At 39.9% G+C, this 24,237-nt stretch overlaps 1 protein-coding gene across 2 annotated transcripts; it reads right to left on the reverse strand.

Moving 5' to 3' along the window:
• Window positions 1-270: 270 nt before the first annotated feature.
• Window positions 271-16,694, reverse strand: LOC131592179 (peroxisomal membrane protein PMP34). Of its 2 annotated transcripts, none has more exons than XM_058863507.1 (9): window positions 16,548-16,694; window positions 12,744-12,804; window positions 11,688-11,754; window positions 9,142-9,293; window positions 7,978-8,094; window positions 7,145-7,290; window positions 5,209-5,304; window positions 1,351-1,433; window positions 271-905 (listed from the first exon to the last, which is right to left on the reverse strand). In XM_058863507.1, exons 1-9 carry the CDS (start codon window positions 16,692-16,694, stop codon window positions 758-760), a joined length of 1,017 nt encoding a protein of 338 aa, XP_058719490.1. In that variant the 3' UTR covers window positions 271-757. The 2 variants fall into 2 exon arrangements, with proteins under 2 accessions (XP_058719490.1, XP_058719491.1); XM_058863508.1 differs by lacking the exon at window positions 16,548-16,694 and adding an exon at window positions 14,355-14,372.
• Window positions 16,695-24,237: the final 7,543 nt, after the last annotated feature.

Below are 24,237 nucleotides of genomic sequence, written 5' to 3' on the forward strand. Positions count from 1 at the left end.
ACAAAACTTCATGTATTTCTGTAGCAAGCCCATTTGAGGCATCTTGAGGGACTCAGGTTGAAAAAGCAAGAGGTTATCTTTCTCCTATCTAGCTAGTATTTGCATTCAAAATTTTCAAGATTCAAAATAGCTGGATTCAAGAAGCCAGATTGCACACTCACTTTATATCCATTCCAGGAGTCCAGAGACCTCACCACCAGGTATTTGGGGCAACATCAGATCCTGTGCCACAAACATACTTGAAGGTAAAGGAAAACCATGCCAAAAATGTTATTCTTTATGAATTATTTTAATGAATCACATATGAAGTGACAAGGTCACAGGTCAGGTCACAGGTGACAGGTCAAGGAAAAATAACACAAAACCAGCCCCACCAGCTGCTGACAGAAAGTAAAGATACAAGAAGAGCTGAGGACGATTTGAGGGCAAAGAAGAAAGCGTAGTGAGAGATAATCATTCTTGCCAAAAATAGCAACCAAATAACCAAATCACATAATAGTTTAAATTTCATGTCAAGTGCTTAAATAAGGTCTCTGTTTTTTTTCTTAACACAGTGAGTACACAGAACAATAGGGAATGGGCTCTCCCTGAATTCGTGGCAACAGGTCCTATAGAGCATATTCCAGATTTCTCCAAATACTGGAGATAAAGGTGGCTAAAAAGAGAAGCAGAGAAAGCGAGGACCCTTTGTTACCCAGCCAGGTCTCAAGAATGGAATGTGATTTCTAGACCCAGTATCTTTGGCATAGGTTCCTTTTCAATGTCTGCGCGAGTGCTTTAATCCCATGACTGTGAAGGTCGCAGCAGTTAGTTTCTCATACACCAGAAACATAAGAGCAGCAGTAAGGACTGTTTGCAGAAGCTTTGCTTCAAGGCCTTTATAGAGTCCCATTAATCCAAAGCGCCTAAGGAGGAGAAAAAAAACAAACAAGAAAACAAGTATGAATAGCTTTCTGTAAGTAAATTTGTACACTACAAAGAGGAATCAATATCACAAGTTAATGACAACTGTAGGAATCTTAAACCTGTTCTTGATCTTGAGCCAGCTATGTTTAATAATATATTAAAGAAAAAATTCTGCAGCAATTTAAGGTCTTTTGTGCTTCAAGTTGAGATGTGAAATGAATTAGTATCCTTATGTATTCTTGATGTCATTTACTGTACAGACATTTAGGAGAATTTGTGTTTGTGGGCTTACTCTACAATATATTACAAAAACCAGGTTGACTCAAATGTCAAGTTTAAAGGAGGCAAAAGGAAACAAAATCCAGATCCAGCAACATTTTTGAAATATTAGTAATATTCAAGTCTTCTCTATCATGGTAGGAGAAACAAAATGAGAAAGCTCACCTCACTCTCTGTTGAAGAAGGTAAAGAACATTTCTAAGACTGCCTAGTGTTCGGTTCTCTGGGTTCAACCTGTGACGTCCAAACTGAAAAGGAAGAAGAGTATTTTGCTGTACTGTTTCCCCCCTGTGCTTGGCAGAGAACACCATACATGCATGAAATCTGGAGACCCTACCCTAAACCTCTTTAAACATTTTCCACATTATAGGACCACCAACAGAGAACAGAAGCCAAAGCTCTCACTGCAAGCATTAAAGTTGTTCATTCTACTGTAATTTGGTTTGGTTTGAAGATGGAGTCTAACAAATATTTCCTCCCTTTCAGTTGCTCTGCAGGAAGCAGTTTTCAAGATCTCAAAAGTGTAATTTGCAGAGTCTTAGTAAGAATATGACACTCAAAGCAAGTTCTTTCTGGCTTTGTCAGCTTTCACTTTGCAAAGATTCAGACCCTCAGACATCTGCAAATCATTACTACATTGAGACTGCATAACTGAACACAAAATTTATCTGCCCAGCAATGGTCCTGGAGCACTTATGCATGAACTGCTGTGGAAGAACTCAAAATTGTTTGATCCACCACCTATCTGACCTAAATAATATTTCTCTTTTACTCACTGCACTTGCTTATCCCCAAGCTGGTTTTCAGTAGGCATGATAGCTACTGCTGTAGAGTCAAACTAGCAATTTCAGCGACTCCTTTTCTAGCATTCATTGATACTCTTATCTGATACAGGTCGATAGTACTGTCAGCAAGCTGTAACTATGAATTATTAATATACAAGAGTTGGCACACTTGTATTTGTAACAGCACAGCCTAATAGCTTTTTGAGACTGCATTAAGCTTCTGTGCTAAGAAAGGTGATCTTGAGCAACTGCATGTTGGATAATTTTTTTCCCAGAACATGCTCAGGCAACTGCTATTTCTTAGGTGTAAGAAATTGCCATTGACAGTAGGTAAAGTATGCCAACTGATTTTAAGTAGCTCAGAAATTTTAAGAGAATGCTAGGATAATACAGGTTCCTTTACTATGTGTCTTAATAACTTGGGTGGAAACAGTAGCCACAGAATGCTAGTGGAAACACCCTGTTATTAGGTAAATATGCACTCAAAATCCACAATCTTCTCATCAGCAACTACCCATTTGATACTGACAAATCAGTGTTAAAAGTGATTGTCAAAGACTCAGACATGCCCCCCAAAAATTGCTAAGTTACAGTGTCAGTCACTGCCCAGATTATTCACAGGCTTCCACACTACACCACCATAAGATGCCTCATTCTCCTCTTTTCTCCACCACTGGACTATTTTTGTACTACAAACAAAGGTCCATCAAGACAGAAAAAACCATTAATTTTTCACTAGGATGTTAGCACTTCAGTGTTTACTGCAGAAGATTTCCCAAAGGGATTAGCATTCTCTATGACAGTGAAAAAAAGACTTCAGTTTTAAAGACAACTTTTTCATCTGGGATCACTGAGAACATTAATGGTACTGCTATACCTCCAGAGGCAAATTTCATTTATTGGCTCTTTACTGACACACAGGCTAAAGAACAGTAAGTAACAATGAGTAACACCAGTGTCCATAGTTTTAATGACTGGGAGAAAGACACATCAAATGGCAAACCTGGAAGCTCTATCACTGTCAATTACACAGGATAACTGTTCATTATATGTCAGTAAGAGAACTGTGCCAGAGTTGAAAGCAAAGGTGTAGAGACTTTATTACAAAGAACCTAATAACTTTCAAAAAAGATTAAGTTTCTAAAGGTTTAAGGTTAAAAAGAAAAAAAAAAAAAAAAAAAAAAAGCCCTGTACTATTTTGATGACAGAATTAATTTAGTTATGATATGTAAGTTTATATGAATTATATTGAGCTTATATTAGTTTGTGTGCAAATCTGCTGAAATTGTTTTTAAAAACACCTGCAACTATATATATTTTTTTTTTTCATGCAGCATATTATTTCTGAAAATACTAAGCCTTTACTCATAACCTTTTTAACATCACTTAGTGTGAGTAACAAAAACTTCATTAACTAGAACAATGCCAACTTTAGATTAGAAAACATGTCACAAAGTAGAGCAAATCTTAACTGGACAGCACAGATGTCACAGACACACACATTCCTGCTGTCCTCGACAGATGTGCTCAGAACTCCTGGCTATTCTTTCATAGAGCAAAGAAAGAAGTCATCCCTAGTGACTGCAGAACTAGAGACAGGGTCTTTGTGTTCTCCATCATCACAGGGAGAGGATGGACTGGCACAGGATTTTTCTTTTTTTTTTTCCTTTTTTTTTTTTTTTTTCTTTTTTTCACTGTCATTAGGAGTCAGAAGAATTTTATTCAAAAAGCTGAAAGGAAACAGAAAAATCATGAAGCCTCAAGACTGTAACCACTTCTCTAGGAACCATGGAAAGGGCTGAAGCTGTTATGTGGCTGCAGCCCCACGAAACCTGCACTGCTGTGCAATGCTCAGGGCTAAAACAGAGCACTCCAACTTTCCTTCCAGCTTTCCTTCACACCAGGAGAAAACAGGAGCATCACAAATTAGGAACAGACTGATGTTGCAACTTATCCAAACAGAGCTGTTTTTGCTTAAATGTTTTTCTGTATCTGCCACTCCAGTAGCAGAAGTCTGTGTTATTAGTTTAGCTACTTCTGAGACGTGTCCAGACTGTTAAAACAGGATAAGGCATTGAAAGAAAGCACAGGTTCAGCTGATCAAAAATTATGCAAACTTCAGAAAAGATGACTCCTCACAAAATTACACACTATTTGAAATATAACATCCTAACTATCTTTTTACAGGTTACAAAAAATCAAGATACATTTATTACACTCTAATTAGAGAGTTACAAATTATTACAAAATTTGCTTGAAAAATATTTTTTCCAGATGAACAATTAACACAAAAATTCCCTTATTAGAGAAGTCTGAAAAGTGATACTCTTAGCATGGAAGGCTTGTTTTCAGTAATTCAACTCATTCTCCAAATTTGTCCAAGTTTTAGAACATACACAATGGGTTTATTGTACAGGCAAGTTAAGGCTCCTCCTTACTCAGGAAAATATATTTCATGTGGAAACACTTATTAATATTTAACTGTTACACAGTTTAAAGTACAATATGCTTATGCATGGCCAGGTCTCTCCTTCCCTCCTACTCCCCAGTTTTGTCTGGTGTCAATATTACAACAATGTTGGTACACTCTGAAGGCAGCAGCATTATCCAACATATATACAAATTGCAAGTAAGAATAAATTCAGGTGTTTCCATTAACACCACAATTAGCCTACATGGCCAGGCAAGTGGTTAAAGATATTATTTATGAGGGTTAAAGATACTATTTATGAGGTTAAAGATATTATTTATGAGGGAGTTCAGCTCCCCCTGATGAATCACATTCTGGACACTGACAAGGTCAGACCACCATCTGAACAACAAAACCTATGAATAATTATTTTTTTTTTAATTACCATAGGTCATCTAGAAACAGGCTGGTTTTAGAAGACTTAATTTTAACTTCCCACTTGACACATTTTGCATTTATATTCCAAGAAGTAAATGTACATTTTGTAGTGCCTAAAAGCAGTACAATGCATCACCTTCTGTGAGACACTATACCAATACAATACACTGACAATCCTATCAGCTACTTGAAACAAATGTGCACCAATATACCAAGCTCAATCAAAACCAAAAAAGGAGAGCCATTTTAATCAGTGACCTACATTGGGAAAAAATGCCTCCCAAAACAATGGGTTCATTAACACAAATAAAAACAAGTCCTGTGAACATGGCTTGCATCATACAGACCACGTCAGAGGCAGAATTACCATGAAATGAAATTATTACTTACCCGCAGAATTGACTGTACTGTCTGCAGAGGATAAGTGAGGGTGGTGGCAACTGCTTTGGCTATTGCACCAATGACAAAAGCATCCAAAGATGTGAGCTGTTCAATGGATAAAGAACAAATTTATTTCTGCATAGTACCAAAACAGCCAATTACCCATTTGTATTTGGGGATTCTGTACTGCTACCTGCTACCAGACTCTATCTAAGGATCCTTGGCATAAAGATTTCATGAAATCTCAGGGTCTTGTCATTTTAAAGAGTAGGTTATGGTTCAACTGACTTTCCCACATGGTAAGTTTATTTGTAACTTCCACCTGTTTTCTCATTTCTCAATATAACTAGACTACAAAAACATGGTTGATATAAGGCCATACAATGAGACCATTTCAAAGCACTGAGAGTAGACAAAAGATAAGGAAGTATCATTTAAGCACACCATCAATCAATTAGCATTTCAGTTTTTGCAGCAGTGGAATGTCTTACAGTGCTTGTGGAAGGGTGACAGCAAAAGATCCCTTGAACATCACTCTGTTTTCTTGAGACATAATCACTACACTCCCAGGTAGAATTTTAGTCTCGATGCCACAGGCTAAAAATCTCATCCCTTATTAGTAAAGAACCCCTGCTGAAAGCCCATCCTCAGCACCAAAACTCACACTACTCCAGGATGCACCAAATACATTGTTACAGCCTATGCTGATTACAGTGCACCTCAGTCTAACAGTGTGAATTAATCACTGAACATAAGTAGGCACCCTTATCAAAACATGCTCAAAATATATTCTAAAACATATTGATTGCAATCAAAAATACACTCAAGCATGCACATCTTTAAAAAGGTCAACCTGATATATTTAGGAGAAATAGGAAGAAAAATGCTTTACAAAATAAAAATTCCCATTCCTAGCTGAAAAAAACCTTTTTCCCCCTCTTCACTGATCATGGACAGAGAAATGCCCTAATTTAAGGTGAAACTAAGTAATTTAAAAGAAACACAAGAAATAAATACATATAAATAAATAAATAAATTGTTATTTGCCAACAATAACAGTGTTGATGGAAGCTAAGCTCATCATTCAAAAAAAATGTGCATAATGTAACTGAGGAGATCCATCAGGCACAAATGGGGTGCTACAGCTGCAGTATTAACTAAAGACACTAAAAAACCCAAAGTCTCATTTATGATGCAAAAATCTCATAAAAAAATAATCTCACTATGTCTTGGGGAAAAACAAGATGGCTTGGTAACATACTGGTATGACCTAACATTCTAAAATCACAAATTAACAGCAAAGCACCTCATCTTAAAGATACATCACATTATGATGTTATCTGAAAATGTAATACAAATGCTTTTCAGTTTGTTGGAACACAAAAGGAACTGATATAGACAAGAAAAAAGAATAAGGAAAAAGAAGAGCACTATAAAGCAGGGCCAAAAAAGCAATTATACTTCTATCTAGAAAATCAGGAAGTTATGATTGCAATGCTATGTTTAATTATAGTGTCCATCCTTGGGAAAATTATACTGAAAAACTGAGGTCTTCAAGAAAAAAAGGCTATTATATACTGCAAAAAGTGTTAAAAGCAGATCTCAAAACAGTCAGTATGTAAATATATAAAAAAGATATATTAGAATTGAAAACTCTACTTTAAATCAAGACCTGTGAACATATGCAAACAAATGTGGACCAAAGGTTCAGTTTTATTTTTACAGGTAAAATAATTTATTACAGGAATCTCTTCCCTAGGGACAGGAAAGATTCCCGTCTCATTTCACGATCCTGAACCCTTTTTAGACACACTAATTCAAAAAATCACTTGAAAATACAAGAACCAAAACCAAACCTATAGTCTGAATATGTTCAAGTGATGCATATCAAAAAACCTGTCTTGTAACAGAGCATATTCATCATCTGGCCTCAAAACATACTCACTTGCACCCGCTTTTTCAAAAGCTTTCGTTTAAAGCCTTCATAAAACATAAACTGTATGGCGGGATTGAAGACCAGCAGCAAGGAGGGGAAAGTACCATTCCACAGAGCTAAGACTCCTTCATCTCGTACTATCTGATGAAAGGCATCTGAGACAAAAGGTGAGGAAAAAACACATTAGCATTTTGAGTACAGAACTCTGAGTATAAAATATAAGAGAAGTTACTCTTAAAGCCTAATATTCTAAGTGTATAAAAATCCATGCAGTCTTTTATGCAAGTATTTTTATCTTCCATTTTAATCCAGAAGTTAACAGAAAGGTAGTGACAAAGGAGGTTCTTGTTTGCATCACCATTAACATAAACAACACTTATCATCTGCAAGGGAAGATCATCTTTTTTTACAAGTGCAGCATCCACATTAAGGTCTTCCAAACCTTCTTCAAAATAACAGTAATGTTTATTTGGTTGGTTGGTTTTAAAAGGAGGACAGCCGGAACATGTCAGTGATTAAGAGATTAAGGGGAGTGAAGCTAAATTTTCAGACTGTGCAAACTCAAGACTACCAGCTACCACTTCATGGGGTTCACTACTGCTCCATTATTTCTATGATAACATATCTGCCCTTGCAAAAGGTATTTCAGTTACAGGAGTGCACACTGCAATTACCATCACAAATAGCCAAGCCCACTTTCCTGTAAAACTCAATGACTACAAAGTGACAGAATAGCATAGATTACAGGGTGAAATCAGTTACATGAGCAAAAGTCTTACAAGTCCTTGATACATTTCATTTCACAAACTTCTCTTTGGTTGAAGACAACAACAGGTGCTTACCTATTATTCCTCTGTAATTGGTTGGTACAATGTCTTCATTTCTGAATTTTGCTCCCTGCAGCTTCAGGCGTGTGTTCACCACCCAGAGAGGGGTGGTCAAGAGTACATTCACTACTCCTAATGCAAAACACAGCACAAAGAAAATCAACATGAAACAGAAGATTTCAAATGTTTTCTTATCCCCTTTTTCTCCCTGATTCACATGCTACTGAAATTTCTGGTAGGAAGAAGGAAAAAGCCAACACAGCACATGGGAAAAGTAAATGATAATTTGTACCCTAATCCCTGTAGCCTTTGTTCCAAAATATACTTACGTGGAATTTTAAAGGAGACATACAGCCAACTGAAGAATTTCCTTCTTTACTTCCACCAGCTATTCAGCCAGTCATTATACCTATACACTGAAAATATAAGAAACTACCAACTCCTCCCCCAACCCCCAGAAAAAAACCCCAAACCCAGAGGCCTTTTTTACAGTTTTGTTTGGTTTTCTGGGGTTTTTTTATCAGTTTGATTCTATGCATTTGCATGAGCAATAGTCCCCAAAGAATATCACTAGCAAACACAAAGCCCACAGTGGTAACTTTTCACACTGGATGTGCTAGAAAAGTCACTAATATTACTATCCCTTCAAAGAAGGCACTGCAGCATCCACATAAGAGGACAGAATAAAAAAGAACATATGGTCTATTGGACTTGCATATATCTAGGAACTTCCTGTCATTTTCAGGTGACAACCCAAAACCAAATCTGAAAACTGACAACCAAATACTTACACTAAAATTTCTTACTGTAATTTAAATTACTTCAAAATTGGCATATATCTTTTCCTCTGAAAAAGACCCAGCTATCATCTCTCCCTGCCACTTGCCTTCAGCATCTCAGTGATGATGCTTAGGCACCTGGTAAGCACCACACCAGACACAAGTATCACACTAAGCCACAAGAGCACTGTGTTTCGTGCTGGAATTCACAACAGGAATGGGTTATGCATCTCCGTATGAGGCAGGGATGATGCAGAGGAGCAATCAGAAAGAAGCAGGTCTGCATACAGGGGGAGGTGTGAGCACTCAGCGTGGCCTCCAGAGGACTTCATAAAGAAAATCATTAGATAGAATATACCAAAAATACATTCTTGACAAAATGGAGATTTTTAAGTATTACCTGCTACAACCCCAAGAACCAAGTCTTTTCCAGTGGTTGAATGCTGGCCTTTGACCCAGAGGGCTTTAAGACTATTAAATGTATAAAAATAAACAAAATTGGAGCAGCAAAGGCTGGAGATAACAGGGAACCATCCTCGATATGGTGCCAACCTAATGGAGAGCAAAAAGTCACAGTAAGAATCAGCAAAGTATTTATGTGATCTGGCTGATTTTATGTGTTGGTAGAGGATCCCAGAGATACAATGCTGTATACTACAGGAAGTGCTAACTAGGTATGTCTTTATCAGCAATGGTAACAAACTATACTTAACTCCTGAGTAAGGAAAAAAAAGTATCTGGATTCTCACACGAAATTTAAAAATTGAAGACTAGTTACTGAAATTCATATAATACACCTAGGAAAGTTTTGCAAAGGATGCAACCTGGGGACACAAGATATACAGGTGGGAAGAATTTCTAACAAATATCTTACTGTAAAATCTAGGGAAAATCAGTCAGGTAAGTAAGAAAAAGGCACTACCTAGTTAAATTTAGCTAATTAATCACAGATGAAAAACTGAGTATCATCTAAACCTGTCTTGATTTAGGAATGATTTCGTAACAATGGACTAACAAAGCTCCCTTCTCTGACAGGCCTGATGATCCTGAAAAACAGGGACACTTCAACAGCTATCCTACATTCCCAACATGTTCTACAACATATCTAAATGAAAGATAATGATACACACCTTCACTGGAGTTGCACAGAACACACAGACAACTGGTATCATGTTAAAAGCATAAAAAATCACCTCAACAGCAGTAATTACGGAGGATCTTTAGAATTCACTAAAATACTGGGTGTACATAGAATTTAAGGATCTCTAATAAGACTGTAAACTGCAAGGCTGGTAAACACCACATCTGACTTTTCTTAAAATGTAAATGCTACTTCTTCATCTCAAATTCATTGAGTGCTTCTCCCTCCCATGTAGCTGATAATACACCTTATTGTTACAACTGCTTCTGAAGTTAAAGCTAACCATACAGTTACAAATTAACTGACTATGCAGTTATTCATAAGCCAAATTAAAACAATTCTTATATTACCTCTTATGTGCTGGAAAAGAAAGAAAGAAACATCCTCTAGGGAGCATGTCCTCCAACTGAGTGTTAGTTTGGGCTTGGTTGATTTATTAAGAATAACTTCTGACAATTTTCAAATTAAACATCTTGCAGTACAAAACATGAAACTAAAACAAAACCCATGAGCTTATTTTAAAAACTTAAGTTGTCAGTAGTAGCATCCATGATTCACTGCAATCTTGAGAAAAACTTAGTGTACACTAGTGAAGACCTTTCAGATCACCTAGAAAAGGAAGGGAGTGCAGGGAAGAAAGCTGCTTGATAAACTTCTGCAGGAAGTCATTTAGCTCAACCTATTTGCTTTATCTATACAAGAGAAAGAGTCTCACAGAAGTATGGTAATGACACAAGACTCTACAAGCTTATCTGAGCAAAATGTTTATGATCTCGCATCACATTCCAGATTTGTTGCTGTCTGGAGTTTTTTTGTTACTTTAGACACATCTAAATTAGTACCACTGCTTCACCAGGCCTTCCCAATACCTTTGGAAGAAGTAATGTTCCTCTCTTGTTGAGCCACTGATTTTTCTCATTCACAGGAAAAGCAGGATGACCACTTTTGCAGTCTTTCTACCTCAGACAACTTCTTCAAATTTTCTTTTTTACTCTTTTCTTTCTTTTCTTTTTTTAATTGAAGTTTACTTGCCACCCTCACATGACAGTGGTAATGTGGGAAGGTGAACAAGAGAGATCAGCTGACAGAGAATTCCTCATGCATACAACTGCCCAAGTTCAAAGGTGACACAGCATTATGGGCCAAGTTAAACTTCTGTCAGCTTTAATGTCTAGTTTAAGCTCTAGTCTAGTTAGGAGTTCCAGGGATTCAGTTAGGAAAATACTTCTAACTAGGACAGGCATAAACTGTTTTTCCCAGCCAGCTCAGCTCAGACTATGACAAATACTAAAGCACAGCACAGCTGTGCTTTTAGATAGATGTTGAATCTCACCAGTATAAAGTGTCATGTGTTGTTTACTTCTACATGCTTAGGAGAGGAAAAAAACCTTCCAACTGGGAAACATGTCTCATTTCTCCTCTTGAAAGTGGCTCAGTTCTCCAGGAGTTTCATCTTGGTTACTGAGAAATTGACACACCCAAGAATCCAGGCAGACAAAGCTGGTTGATCAAGTGAAGGTACATTTGCATTTCTGAGGAGGCACAGCTACCTCACTAATGAAGGCACAGTTACATCACTGAACAGATCAATTGCATAAGGTGCTCAAGGAAGTTAATCCTAGTTAGCTAAAGATGAACACATAAGACTATGTAAGTCATATCACACTTGCATGGAGACATTTTAATTAGGAATAAAAATCTGTCTACATAGATACAGGTTAAATGTTTGACTTTAAAAGCATATTCAATTTAGTTTTAGAGCTTGTCTACAAGATGACAAAATTAGAAAATTATTATCTACTCACAGGCCTTCTTCTTTGATAATTTCCAAAAGGACTGCTGGTGTTGTCTTTGACTTCCGCTTCTCATCAACTGGAAAGCAAAAGAATCAAACTTTTAGATTATTCAAATTTTTAGCACTCTTTTTCAAGTCCTTATCCTCACAATTCTGAATATACCCTACAAGTACATGTTTCTTCTTCCTCATAAAGGACAGAAATATCCTATTTCTCCTTGTTTTCGTTTGCTAGGTAAGACTACTTCCTTTTTTCATTCTTCCCCAGAGTGGCAGGTTCTGTTGTGCTCCAGAGTATCTGTAATAACCAGTTCCTAATAGTTGTGAGTTGAACTGAAGGTGGATTCCCCTTAGGTAAAGGGCTAGAATTGGGCCTGCCTAACTGCTCTCAAAATTATTCCTTGGACAGCAGACTAGCACCAGTAGCAGAGCAATCTCCTACAGCTCATGTGCAAACAGCTAAGCCTTAGCAAAGCAGTCTCTTCCTGCACTGAAAGCTGTTAGTTTCTCAACCACATATTTCAGGCAACCTGGCTGATGATCTCCCTCCAGTTCTTAACACAGCTTTAGTCATAGCTCTAAAATGCTTGGTGATTCTGTGACTTTTGATTAGAAGATAGAGTTTTAGAACAACACTGTTTATACCTAGATGCATTTTTGTAAATATTGGATATTCCTAATTTCAGTTCTAGCCCTGACTTTTCCCTTTAAAACATCCTCTGGAATAATTCTAGATCTTTTTCATTATATTGCCCCTGCATTTTGAAGTGTTCTCAGCAGCCAAAAACAACACACAAATATAATATAATTGCAAAGATGCAATCTCGCATCTTTGTTTTTGTCTTTGGTTTTAGATAACCCTTTAAAAGCCACAGAGCACACAGCCTTTTCAGCTAATTAAAAGGTTGCCCAACTTTCAAAAGGAAGAATTACCTTCAACTGGAAAAATGGTGTTACTGTGCCACAAGTAAGACTCTTGTTCATGTAGAACCTCCCCCCCTACAACCACCCAGGCCAAGATGAACAGAAACACCATTGTACAAAGAAACTAGATTTTGACACTTACCCTGAAGTCTAAGCCTAGCTGTATCCAAAGGAAAAAATACAGTCATTGCAGTCATACTGCCCTGAAAAACAAAATAAACTGGCTGTATAGTTTATCAGTTGCTTATGCAGTGCCTGTTAGACTCTTGTAACCCTTCACTTCTCACCCACAAATCAGTCTGCTGAGCAAGTTTAAAAGGGGGATAAACTCCATATATAATAACGCATTTTTTGGTCCCATACTTACAAATACGGTGTTTTTTTGTTTTTTTTTCTCTTGCATTAGATCAAGCTAAAATTAAAACCATTAAAAGCTTTTTGCCAAAAGAGAAAGTTTTTGAAGCCTGAAATTTGATCTAGTGGGCATCAGAAAACAAACATTGCACTTTCTCTACCTCCTATTACCCTCAAAAAGGCCCTGGCTTGGTGTAAACCTGTTTTCCATGCATCAGGTGGCTGCTAAAGCTGTGGCATCTCTTCTGTTAGCAGTCATGCAAACTGTTTAAATGGTGGGAAGGTCTGGCATATAGCAAGTCACTCCATGCTGTGTTTAGAGTATAGTGCACAGTATGACTTGAGCTTTTCTACAGTTGTTTTATGCCATACATTTAAGTGAGCTTTGCCTCTGGAAATACTCCAGCTCCTCAGCAGGCTGCTTGGATCTATCTCTACAACCAGCAACAGAGGATTCATTTTCTGTGTGGTGATTCCACACTAAAACAATTCTGTGCTGAAGTGTTAACTAGACTTAAATTTTCTCCAGTATTCATAACACTAGGTAGCAGACGTAAGACTTGGCCACAATTACCCGGTTATTTTAACCCATTTAGTTTGGGCTCTTGCCAAAACAGTTCATTCTGGTCTCCCATGTACTTGTCCTGTGTTGTATCATTCTCAGTACCTACCATGTACCCAGCCAGACAGCAAGTGGATTAATGAACCCATCTGACTGAAAATTTCTAAAAAGCATATTTCAGTTAGAAGGTTAATGCCAGCAGAAAGAGGTGCCAGAAAGAGCCATAATACTCCTCCTAATGAGAGCTTCATTACCACAATTTTGAAGACAGCCTCAAAACACAGTTACACCTACACACAGAATACAACTGCACAGTCACTACAACTTCCAGCTTTCCCCTGCTCAATTTATCCTGCTTCCATCCTCCCAAAGTGAGATTTATCCTGGATAAATGCAATGCACCACACAGCAGCAACACACACACATACTAGCACTCAAAATTAGAAAATGGAAATGAGGAAATAGTCAGGTAGCATCATACAGGACACACTGGATGTGTGGCCACAAGACACAGAATAGTCTATTTCAGTTGGAAAGGACCTGCAGTGATCACATAATCCTGCTGCCCCCAACCCACTTCAGGGCTGACCAAAAGCTAAAGCACATTAAGTGCATTTCCCAAATGCCTCTTAAACACTGACAGAGCACTGACCACCTCTGTCAGCACCCTGCACCAGTGCTTAACTGTCAAACTGGCTTAAAACTTCAATGGAACTATAGCTCCAGAGAATGCTATGAGATAACTAAACAGACCTAATAGATCACTGTACATAAAAAACAATTTCTACCCTCTCCCTTTCTTTTGCTAAATTGAGAGAAATAGAAAAGCCAAGTTACTTTTCTCCTGGGTTTACAAATGGAACTCAACTACATGATGAGGAGGCTGCCAGAAGCATCACATGGAAGAGACAGGATTTCATGGCTAGAAGAAAGGAAAAGAGGGACGAGCAGGACCAGTCCTTTCCCCAACAAAAGCCCTCAAGATGGACTCAGATTCCTTGCTAAACTGCATTGGGACCAGCAGGTAAAATTATACTACTGAGTGCAGAGCAGATGCTGCCATGTATTACCCTGCACTGCCAGAAGGGTGAGGCTTCACTGTCAGCCTTCACACCACCTCACTGTCAGCACTGGGTAGTTTGCCAAGTCACATTACCACTGAATAATCACAGGGACAGGTACAGACTGGTTCATGTAATCCCAGGCTCTTGGTCAACTGTACTTGTACCCCTGCCTCCTCCAAGCTGGCGGCATAACTTTCTGGGCACCTACACAATGATGCAGACATAGAAACTAACCTGGCTGAAAAACAACTTTTTCCACTGGGCTACTACTTCAGTCACATCAGTTTACTGACCAGTTGCAGCACCAGAGAAACAACTGTGCAGGAGCCAAGAGGTGGCCAGAACAAATGGTCTGAGGTGACTGCTGCCAAGAAAACGTGTGCAGGACGGCAGCCTGAAGCTGGGCTTTATAAAAAACAATAATAACAAAAAACGTGAAACACATAAAAAAATGTTATCTGCTATTTTTTAGCCACCATTCCACCCATGAAGCAGCCTGACTGCTCTATAATACTCCCATAAAATTCTCATCCCTATACCTTTTGCAAAAGGAAGATTACATTTTAGCTACACAGAGTTAAAGAATACTTATGTAATTCAATTAAAGTTGACAGGAAATCAAGCACAGGGGTTTTTTTACTGTTCACAAATCTATTCCTTCATCTCAAATTTGACTAGGTTACCTAGAAGGTATATGAACTTTCAGTTTAATAGATTACAAACAAAAATTATCATGTTGTGGTCTGACATGTGCTTCTGATACATTAGCTCAACACAGTTCTGGGTTTACGAATGGATTTATGAGCTTGGTTCACACAACAAACTTTGTTCAGGGGCATAGCGTGACTACAGCAATCTGTACTTGAAGGGAGAAGCTAACAGCAAGATCTAGAAAGTGTCACTGACTTCTGTAGAAGACAGCAAAAGAAAAATGGGTAGTATTTCAACAATGAGATCATTTGAGAGAGCTCCACTTTTTGAAAGTGGAAACAAAATCCCCACTGCCTTTGATGTTTAAATAAGCAGACTTAAAACAATTTAAAGAGCAGACAAAAATCTTATGTTTATTTATAATAAAACCAAAACACCCCTTAAAGTCTTGGTTTTCCTTTTAGAATCAGCCTTTATAACAGAATCACTGAATTGTCAGGGCTGGAAGATGACCCAGTCCAAACCCACCCCCTTCAAAGCAGTGTCACCCAGAGCAGGTGACACAGGAATGCATTCAGGTGGGGTTTGAATGTCCCCAGACAGGGAGACTCCATGACCTTCCAGTGTTTATCGTTCAATAACATTTAGCAACTTTCATCCTACAGGAGACATGAGGAGTTCTTTCTATCCATCAGTATGCCAAATCCAACATGCTACATGCACTAAAATTCTTAATCTGTTGGAAGCAGAAGGCTGATTTACTATTTAGAGCTAGAATCTAGAAAAATTCAAGGGCTGGGCACGCTAGGAAATCTACATGAATTAAATGCGACTTTTTTTAATTTGCAAGCGTCGCATGTAAAACTAAATTCAGTAACCGACACAAACCACCTCCGGCTGCACTGCGCTCGCTTTACGTTTTTATTAGCAGCTATGCGCTGCCTCACCCTTCGCGACTCCTGAGCATTTATGAGGCCGTGGCAGGAGGCCGGTGCTCGGTCCGGCTCTCGGATTACACAGCTGAGGTGCTGCCCCTCTGCCCGCGTTTAGATTTTCACCGCTGAAGGGATGCCCAGCTCCAGATGCGCCAAACCGGCTTTCTGAGGGGCAGCTCCCCGCAGCTCCCGCCGGCTCAGAGGCGGCTCCGGCTGCTCAGGCCCGGCGCCGGCCTCCAGCTTTGCCAAGCCCCGCGCCGGTTCCCCGGCCCGGCCCGCCCCGGCCGAACAAAGGCAGCCGGCGGCCGGCGCCCCCCGCCAGGCCGGCGCAGCCGCTCCGCCCGCCGGGCCCCCCGCCCGGTGCCGGCCCGCTGGCTCACCACGGCGCCGGACACGGCGTGCACCAGGCTCTCGTAGGAGGCGACGGAGGACATCGCGGCGGCTCTCGGCGGCTGCTCCGCCCGGCCCGGCGGCCCCGCGGCCCCGGCCAGCTCTGGGCTGCCACGCGCCGCCCCCGCGCCCGCCATGGCGCCCGCCCTGTCACGTGCGGCGGCGGCCCCGCCCCGCGCGGGCCCCGGGGCCAGGGGGAGCCGGCGGCGGCGCCTGGGGGGAGCCGCGGGGCCTTTGGGAAAAATACAGCACCGGGGTACCGGGAAACGCCTTCTTCTTCCTTCCTCTGCAACTACAATAGCGCCTTTCCTCTCCACCAGCAGCTTCCCTTCTCTTCGACGGGAGGCCGCCGAGAGGGGATCTCATCAGTGGCTGTCGGCTTCTGAAGGGAGGGTGGTGAGAGGATGGAGCCAGGCTCCTCTCGGTGGTGCCGAACAATAGGACAAGAGGCAACGGGCAGAAACTGATGCACAACAAGTTCCATTGAATATGAGAAGAATTTCTTTACTATGCGGTGACCACACACTGAAACAGATTGCTCACAGAGGTTGTGGAGTCTCCCTCACTGGAGATGTTCAAGAACCTTATATATATATATATTAGCAATTTCACTTGAGAAACACAGAGCAGTCTGAGTAGAAGACGACCCAGAAGCACCATCACGTGCTCTGGGATGACCCTGTTCAAACAGGGAGGCTGGACCAGATGACCCACTGTGGTCCCTTTTCAACAGGACTCTTTTTGTGATTCTGTGATTCCCTTTCCCAAACATTTAACATAAGCATTTCATTACAACGAGGAAGCAATACTAAACTTCACATTCTGATTCTGCTTTTTGCTAACTACAGTCCCTTCTACCTGCCTAAAGTCCGGTATCTTCAAAGTCACACTTTTTCAAGACAATAGTTTCTTCTTATTCTATGTGGACCAATTGAGTCTGATGCATTTTCAAGCATCAGGGGATGTTTAGCCTGGAGAAAATAAAGCTCAGGGGGGACCTTATTGCACTCTACACGTTAAAGGAGGTTGTAGCAAGGTGGGGGTCTTCTCCCAGAAAACAAGTTACAGGAAAAAACAGCCTCAAGTTGCACCAGGGGAAGTTTATACTGGATATTAGGAAAAATTTCTTTAATGAAGGGGTTAGCCAACACTAGAACAAGCTGTCCAGGGAAGTGGTTGAGTCACTATCCCTAGAGGTATTTACAAGACATGTAGATATTGCACTTGGGGACATGGTTTAGTGGTGGATGTGGCAGTGCTGGGTTTGTGGTTGGACTCAAACTCAGAGGTCTTTTCCAAACTAAATAATTCTATTATTCTATTTTGTTTACTCCTTTTCCCAGTCTGTAAGTCCTTGCTACTTTGCCACATCATGCTGTGAGCCTGCAGCCAAAGCACACTGCTAGGAACAGAACATCTCCTGGCTTGGCACACCCTTTGGTAGCTGAGGATGGAGTGAGAAGTCCTAGCAAGACAGCGTTAGACAAAGGTAACTGGCCAAAGCCCAGGGCTCACTGCAGCTAGGGCACACAGAGACAAGGCTATCAGACACACAGTTTGGGAAAACATCAATAATCCTACAGCCTCCTTTTAAACTTTTATGTAGGAGAGGTTCCACAAGTATGAAGGAGCTGAGGAAATTAAATGAGTTTGAACATGCCCCACTTTATAACAGCACTTGGGAGATGATCTCCATGTCTGTTCATATCCTGGGCAATGGGTTTTTTGCCATTCCCATGTCTTACACTGGTTTCCAGATTGCTTCAAGGTTTTGTCTGTGTTATTAATCACTCCCCTTTTGTTAGCTTCACCTATACTTCAGAAAAAAACTATAATTAAAGATAGGAATGGGTATTGCCTTTAGCTTTGTATCATGTTACTCCTGGACTCTTTGGTTTCTATTGTTACTCCATCATCTTTTGGTCTCATTCTGAAAGCAAGAATAACTTCATAACTTTTTCTTCATAATTGTAATTCTTAGTCTTTCACCCTCAACTCCCCAACTCTCTCTTGTTTGAGCTGCAAGAGCTCCTAGTGCTTACATTTGTGGTAGGAATCACCATACCATCCATTACTTAAACAAGGATAGGGCAATTGTAACATGACACTCTTCCCAAAAGCTTCTGTCCCACAATTGGGTAAACCATTTCCTTTTGAGAAGATGTTCCTTCATCAGGTGGCTGTCAACAGACCCCTTGTCTCCACCCTTCTGTGAAGAAAATCCCATTATCTTCTTTGAGGGAGGGCAGATATAAAGAACACAGGCTACGCCGCCTAACCTGTTTCAGCTGGAGAAAAATATTTTTCTGGTACAGTGCTCCAGCACATCCCTGTACTCAGACTTTAGGTGCTGATACCAGCAACCTAAGAGATCACAATTCATTTATACGATGCCGATACCACTGATAGTGCCATTTTTATTTTTTTTTAGAATGCAATATCCCTGTGATGGATGTACCCCTTCTGACTGAGTGACAATACTTTGGTTCAGGCATCACCAAAAAGGAGACCTGACTAAAAGCATCCCTGCAGTGCAAACTCTGAGAATAATCCTAAACTGAATCTTATCCAGGAACAAAGGAGTTTAGACCTCTGTTATCAGGAGATCAATACCAGACTGAGCTTGGACTAGACAGAACTGAAACTGCTACAGCTGTACACCTGCACATACACCAAAAGGGGCTCTGGCTACAAGTCAGTCATTTTAACCTCTAAATAAATGTCTGTAGCCCCCTTGAGCCCACTGGGCTCCCCTGTACAGCAGTAGGCTGCTCTGCAATTAATTCCCCCTCAGACAGGGATGGCTCTTAAGGTTAATGCTCGAGGCTGAAAGATCCCCTTACCAAACATCTGAGATCTATAACGAGGAAAGTGACATTTTACATTAAGCCTAAAAGTATATTCTACACTTGCTGCAGCTTTTATAAATCTAGCCATTGCTTAATTATTAGATGTACATTAAGTAGCAGAGTGTTGGACTAGAGTGTAAATTATTGTTTAAACAATAATTTAAAACATTGTTAAATCACTTTATTCACTGTTTAATTACTGTTCAATTTTTGCTTAATAACAATTCCACCATCATTCACTTTTCATTTAGGTGTCAATTATCTTTTGTCATCATTTAATCATTAATAAAACTTTTTTAGTTACACCCACATTGATATACTCTTAATAACTCACCTGTGACACACTCCTACGTGCAACAGACTCAGAGCTTAATTTAGAATTAAGGCACACACAGGTCACTGGCTCCTGTCACTAAAGCAGGCAGGAGCAGTTTTACAAGTCCAGGGAACAATTATGCAAATTGATTGCACAATGAGGTCCACGAGCTTTTGGGAGAAATGCCTCAAACAGGACACAGACTCCCATTACTGCTGTTCTTTGTGGTTTTGTCCCTCTTGTGCGAAGGGAAGCTTTCACCAAAGAGTCAGTTGGTACTGCAGACTGGAATTCCGTCATAAATGTGCACCCAAATAACTCTACACCATTTCTACTATATTTAGCAATATTTTTAATACAACACTATTCCCTGTGTATATTGCAGAACAGTATTAACAGGTAACACAACAACTGCAATATTGTAAAAGCAACTTTCTTTATTCTTGGAACATACAGACGTAAAGAAGGTTTCTGAGAAATACGTGGGCACACTAGAGATGAAGTTAAACAAGATGTGCCTTGTGTTCTACCAAGGGAAAACAAAAGGCAATTACCTAAAAACCTACATAAACCTATCTACATAAAAGGTTTCCTGAAGACATGGCCTTAAGGTGTTCACATAAATGCCACAAATCCACCAGGTTTCCAGGCAAACACATAACATGCACAAGTGGGGTTTAAGGAAGGACAGAGAGCCCAAGCCACCTACTTTTCCTCAAATCTGTTAATTCTACTGGAAAGCTTGGAAGAAGTGAACTAAATTAAGCAACTACAAGTACAAACATATTCTCTGTACCTGAACTATATCTTTGTAATTTCTTGCTTGCATAATTCTGTAGGTTCCTGTACAAGGAGGTAATCAATCTTGAGAAATTTTGTTCTTGATGGATTTTCTTTGGCTGACCCAAACTTTGTTTCTGATTCATGACAATGAATGAGGATACTGTTGATGACTCCAGAGGTCAAATTTACTGCCTCTGCACTGTGTCCTAGCTTTGCAAGTAAAGAATGAACTCTGTACTTTAACTATTTCTACCCTAGTACTTCTCCTTATTCTAGTATTAATTTTTTATAAAATTAGAAATACATATCTCCTTTATTTTGGCTCAGAAATTCAATTCATGAGACAGTGCAAACATGTTAAGACAGAATTTAATTACTACCTTCAAAACTACTTTCTGAATCTGTTGCAAAACTTTATCTCTCAGAGAAGGTGGATAAACTGGATTCTACTCCCAGTACATCACAGATAAAAGCAACTAGAAAATAACAAACGAGATTGCATGTGCTGACAATTTGAATTCATTAAATGGAGCTATTTGGTCACACCAACTTGTCAAGATCAGGCTCAAGTATTAAGGCCAAGTAAAACCAGCCTCTTCCAGAAGCAAGCATTGTAACCACACACATATTAAAAAGCACATGTGTGTGAACTTCACCTGAACCAATTTTGACTGAGCCTCTGGAATGATGCAGAATGTTCCCTATGCACTTCATCGAGGTCCAGGGACATCAGAAAAGTTGAAATTATTTTCATTTTCAATTACTTGCATTTGCCATCATTACATTTAATCTCCTATCATGGTATTTGCTCAGCCTAACTAGACCAAATGTCTCTCAGCCACCTTTAGTTTTACATAGACTAAGTAATTGTCAAACACAAATTTTTGTTGCCTTGATGTTGCTTTTTCCCTTAGGCACTTGGTAAATGTCTAATATCTGTTCTAAATGCACATTTTTCTGTTTGGGTTCTTTTTTGGGGGTGTGTGTTTGTTTTTGTTTTGTTTTTGTAAAAGCTAGTAATTAATTCCAGTTCAGAATCTTGCTTTTTCTGGTTTGAAGTTTTCACACAGACTACAGAAGAAATGTGCCAGATTATAAAATGGCTCCTGAAAAACCTTTTTTTTCCAAGGACTTTTCTTCATGTAGGGTAACACACAAGAACGTGTGAGGGCAAATCACCTTGTAGAAGAGTTCTGTTAATTTTTCATTATAAGCCATTAGCAATAAGCCGTACTTTAGACCAATTTTTTAAAAATCTGAAATAAGAAAGCACAGGTGGTTTTCTCTTCCAAATAAGAACTAGACACTAGTGGCTAAACATCAGAAAGAATTTTCTCTAATGAGAGGCAGTGCAGCTGGCAGCAGCTCAGACACTTCACGCTCAATATAGTACTTCAGTATTTTTCCATCTAATTCTGATGATTTCCTAACAACTTGTACCTCCAGCCCATTTTAAAAACTAATTTTATTGAACCCTGCACTGGTTGTTACATGATGTCAGCTATATTTTTCCTTCTGAAATATGACATGCAAATTCAACTCATTTCTAGAACTCTTACCCACCAGTGAGAATGTTAGAAAATGAAATGTTTCAATAATGGAATTCAATTTAATGTTACCCGCTTTAGACCTCACCTCCTTGTTACTTACTTTACACTTGAGTAACAAGTACCTTGTTTTTCTGAATGCTTTTGTTCTATAAAAATTATGCATACCATCTGGAGTGCTGCAGCTGCTGTACATCAGGAAGAAATTCTAAGATAAACTGCTAGCCTAAACCCTGTAATCCTTCAAGTTTAATTTCTTTACATACAGTAGCAAGTCACATTCCTTGTAGCCTCTGAAATAAATGTTTATACATTAAAAAAAATCCTGTGCAACAACAAAGGTGCCAAAGCTGTAACCCACTTAACAAAAAGAGACGTAACACATTCTGCAAATACATTTATTTATTGGTAAGATCTCAAGCTCGTCTGAGATCATCCATCTAGAATACAGCTTTCAAAAGTGTGTTGGTACAGCAGACATATACAGTAGTAACACTTCGTTAGCAAGACTGCAGATGAATATCTGGATTTGGTTAGTCATCAAGATTCAGATTTACAGGAGTCCTCAATATTTACATTCCATGGGACCTTGGGACCTCCAGTCAGTTGGGACAAAGAAAGGTTTGTCTTACATGAAGTTCTTGTTTGTGAGGATCACATCAAGTGAACATGACTTACCCAAGTTTTGATTCACAAGGTGATGGGTGACTTGAATTTCTTTTCTTGCTCCATAGTACAGATCCACCACCTGATCTGCTTCATTTATTTGCCACATTAAAACTGTTCCTTCTTCTTCTGTATTTGCATTTTCTTATATCACTACTGACCTCCTATGATTTGTCTTGTGGCACTGAACATGGAGGTATCTGCATTATATTGGACATCACCATTTTTTACTCCACTTCAGCTCTTTGGTAATCCAGAATTACTTTCTCACAATGCTGCCCTTGCTCCATCACGTGTGAAGAAAGGTTGAGACCCACCTCTGCAGAGCTCTGAATATGGTTCACGAGACACTTTTCTCTAGGCATCAGAGAAAACACTGCTCCTATTTCCCCAGTGAACCACCCTCCAGCTCCAGATTACCAATCATTGTCAGTACTGGTAACTGCCAGTGTCAGACTGCCCTGGAGCAAATGAAAGGAAGCAACCTTCCTGCCTCTGCCACTAGCATCCCTCAGCCTACACACCCTGGGGGCTTTCAAAGGGGCTCCAAACACTTCCAAGTCAGCAGCACGCTGTGATCCGTGGGAAGGTACATGCCAAAGCTAACCTGGCTATGTCCAGCTCCCCTGGCTATGTCCAGAATCTCCCATCCATATGGGTGAAGGATTCTGCTTGGACAGCAGGTGCCATGAGCTCCCATAACAAACTTAATTTGCTTGTCCATTCCTCGGAAGAGGGATGTACAGGCATATGTAAGAGTGTGGCTTGTATGAGTGTTACGCAAAAGCCCTGAAAGTAACACACGAGAAAAAGGAGGTGGCATTTAAAGACAGGTTTTTTAAACCGCATCTAGTACTTGCAAAAAGCTGTTTCTGTAGCATGGTTTTACCTTTACATGGCTTTTTAATACTTATTGACCCATTCTCCTCTGGCCTATCACTGCTCTACCTAGCTTTGTCCCATATGCTTTCATCCAACTTTCAGAGTCCAGCTCCTACTCATCCAGTCACTGCCTTCTGACAAAGACAAACCAAGCCACCACAACTACCATTTATTTGTAGCCCAACAATAAAAGGAGAGATTTCAAAAAAATTCTGGTAAAGGAACCAAGCTTTGCATTTTCCACATTACTATGCAAAAGGATTTCCTGTGAACTAGAACAGCCTGGATATGGCAACTGAGCTGACACTTGCTTTCCCTTGGGGCAGCAGCTGAACCAGAGAGGACAGTCAAGTCACTGGGACTCACACAGGAACAAGGCTATGAGCCTCTGCTACCAGTCAGCTGCAGGTGCATCACTGCACTCCTGTCCTGGGCAGCCCGGGTCATTGAATCTGTGGCATGGGATCAGCCAAACAGCACAGTATAGGACTTGTGCACAAGGCAGAAAGGCACACCTGAGCCAGGGGCAGGACTGGCAGCACTCTGTCCCAGCTGACATCAGTATGCTCTTGCAGCTTTCAGAGACAAACTGCCAGCAGAGCTGATTATTGCCACTGCACTTGCAACAACCACTCCT

This window comes from Poecile atricapillus, chromosome W (genome assembly GCF_030490865.1).
Source record: "Poecile atricapillus isolate bPoeAtr1 chromosome W, bPoeAtr1.hap1, whole genome shotgun sequence".
In the NCBI taxonomy this organism is placed as follows: domain Eukaryota; kingdom Metazoa; phylum Chordata; class Aves; order Passeriformes; family Paridae; genus Poecile; species Poecile atricapillus.